The sequence below is a fragment of the Aptenodytes patagonicus genome, chromosome 9 (assembly GCF_965638725.1).
Source record: "Aptenodytes patagonicus chromosome 9, bAptPat1.pri.cur, whole genome shotgun sequence".
Lineage (NCBI taxonomy): Eukaryota > Metazoa > Chordata > Aves > Sphenisciformes > Spheniscidae > Aptenodytes > Aptenodytes patagonicus.
In genome coordinates, this window is record NC_134957.1 from 23,729,920 (window position 1) to 23,732,616 (window position 2,697).

At 50.3% G+C, this 2,697-nt stretch overlaps 1 protein-coding gene across 1 annotated transcript; it reads left to right on the plus strand.

The window, feature by feature from the left end:
• The first annotated feature begins 1,585 nt into the window (after nucleotides 1-1,585).
• Nucleotides 1,586-2,423, plus strand: GLOD5 (glyoxalase domain containing 5). Its single transcript, XM_076347620.1, has 2 exons — nucleotides 1,586-1,747; nucleotides 2,271-2,423. Exons 1-2 carry the CDS (start codon nucleotides 1,586-1,588, stop codon nucleotides 2,421-2,423), a joined length of 315 nt encoding a protein of 104 aa, XP_076203735.1.
• The last annotated feature ends 274 nt before the right edge of the window (nucleotides 2,424-2,697 follow it).

Here is a 2,697-nt window from a genome sequence, read left to right on the forward strand (position 1 = left end):
CTGCAGAAGGATGCCAGAGGATATGAACCCAACATAAGAGAAAACACCCAGAACCACTGTAAACCCAGGCTGTTGAGTCCCCCATCCCCTCATGCTGCACCTCCTTGAACCTCTGGCATCAGCCTCACCCTCTGCCTGCAGATGACATCTAGCAGTTTCAAGGCAAATAACGAGGCAAAAAGGGGTTGGTGCTGTGGGCTGTTTTCCTGATTTGTGCCACTTTGTGCTGCATTAGAGTTGAGAGGGTTTATTTTCCACCTGTTTTTTTTCTGAGAGGCAGCAGGAGTGTCGGGCTTCCCTTGCACAGGGGTATCAGTGGAGAACCTGTTGAGGGTCTCAGAAGAGTGAATTGTCATTTGCATCAGTATTTGGGGCTTTTTAAGAGCGAGAAGTAAATGTATCTAAGCAGAGAGAGCCATTACTGATTTGAAGGAAACTTGACTCCATTTGTCATTGAGAGGCTTGTTACAACCCTCCTAGTTTCCGCAGCCAGGTTTTCTGAAGGTAAAATCAACCAAACCCAAAATGAAATGAAAACTTCACAGCCTCCTAAAAATATCATTCAGGCCACCAGGGCCGAATCCATTTCCTTTTCACAGCTTGGTGCAAAGGTTCTGCCGGGCTCTGGAGAACAGCAGGAAGATCTGCTGCCATTGAGTTAAGCAGCCTGAGCCTGCTTCAAATGTGTGTTGATGATCAGGGGTTCAGGGATCATCAGAGGGTCACTGGAGCCATCAGAGCAGCATCATCGGGTATCCTGCTCTGGCGCGGATGGGGCTGAAGTGAAGCAGAGACGTGACAAGTAGGTCACCGAAATATTTACAGCACTCAATTTTCCTAAAACTGATGTTCCCCTCCAAGCCACCGTGTCACAGTCCCAGAGCCCTCAGCCATTTGCCCCTTGGGCTGAGTCCCACAGTGCAGCCATGTTGGTGGCAAGTTCCCATCCTCTTGGCGCTGCTCAGGGTCACAGTCCTTGTCTTATGGTCCATGTTTTACAGCTATATTATATAGGCACCAGAAGGGATTCTGTCCCCTTCCTGCAAGATAATGACACAGCACCTTTCCATGGGCACACCAAGCAGCTGCTTCAGCCCTGGTGCCCTCTTCCCCCAGGAATATTCTTCCCCCAGAGACATTTCCTACTGCACTGCCAGGGCCCAGCTTGTCTTCACTTTCTGTCTTTGCTCCACCTGGGTGAGTGTCTGCACCTGGACATGGAGAAGGTTGGGAGGACACCAGAAGGAGTTGGAGGGAAGGATCACATGCATGGTTCATCCTTGGTGCACACAGGTTTTTGTGCACTGGGAGCTCAGCATCTTGGTGACATCAGTCCTCAGCGAGGTCACCCAGCTGGTCTTCCAGATCTGGCCCCAGCCAGGGGCTCTGACATACTCAGGTCCGACCAGAGCAAAGTGAGGGTCTGAGGCCCTTCCAGGGAGGAGAATTTATTGCTTCTGTACTTGTGCCACCTGCAGGCCAAAAGAAAACCTGTTTGATCTCCATTCACAGTGCAGTTCACAGCTGCCTGGACGGTTTCCCTGAGCAGCTGGACACTCCTAACCTTCATCTTCTGTGGTTTTGCATGCTAGCTCCCAGCCCTGAGATGTCCTGGAAGGAGGAGTGTATGAATCCACCCCCATGTTTCATCCAGTGGCTGGACCACCTTGTGTTGACTGTGAAGAGCATCGAGGACACTGTGGCCTTTTATTCCAAAGTCCTGGGCATGGAGGTGGTGACTTTCAAGGTAACATGGGGGGGACAGGCTCATCTTGGGTCTAGGGAAGCTGGAACTGCAGTTCTGGGCCAGTGGCTGGTCCTTGTGGATCTCTGATAGGGTCTCTGGGGCATCTCCTTGGAGTGGGATGGTAGGACCAGCACAAACTGCAGGCCATCAAGCTCTGAGTTTCAACACAGTCAAGCTGAGTCAGAGGGAAGTCCAAACCATACTGCAGAAGGAGTCAAAGTGAAAAAAAAAAAAAGAAAGGTTCTTTGAAAAATGGTTTCTAGGGCTGAAGGAGGAGAACCCTCAAACCCACACATCCTCTAAAGATGTCTGACAGGCTCTTGTTTTGATATTTCCATTGGCAAGGAGAGAAAAAGATGGTTAACATTTTCAGAACAGCCCAAACTCATCTCCTGCCCAAGCTTCAGGCCACTTGCCCTGTTTTGGATGTACACACGGCACCTTTTTAACTGGGGGAAGAGTGCACAATGCCCTGGTAAGACTATCTTAAGCATTAAAACCCTGCCCTTACGTGTCTTTCCAGGCCTGTGGGGTGATCATTGAAGAAGGTCCCGTGGCCAGAACTGGTGCCGTGGGTCCAATAACATCCGTCTACTTCCGAGACCCCGATGAGAACCTGATGGAGGTTTCCAGGTACAGCACAGATGTGACTGCAGTCAATGGAGGGGAACCCTAACCACAACCCATACTCTGTCTGTGTCCCAGCAGGAGAAAGGATGCAGAGGCCAGGCTTTTGATGGCCAGTTTCAGGTTCAAGCTTTTATTTTGCAAACCTAGGACAAGTCTCAAATCCCAGCCATAAAAGTAGGGCTGCATGAACCTTGAGAGCTTTCCCAAGGCAGCCTGCTCAGCTCTCACCCCTGGGTGTGAATCCTACTTTTATAAATCATCATCAATGGAGACTTCATGACCTTCTTGGAAGATCTGTCCTCCTGCTGCTGCACTACTCT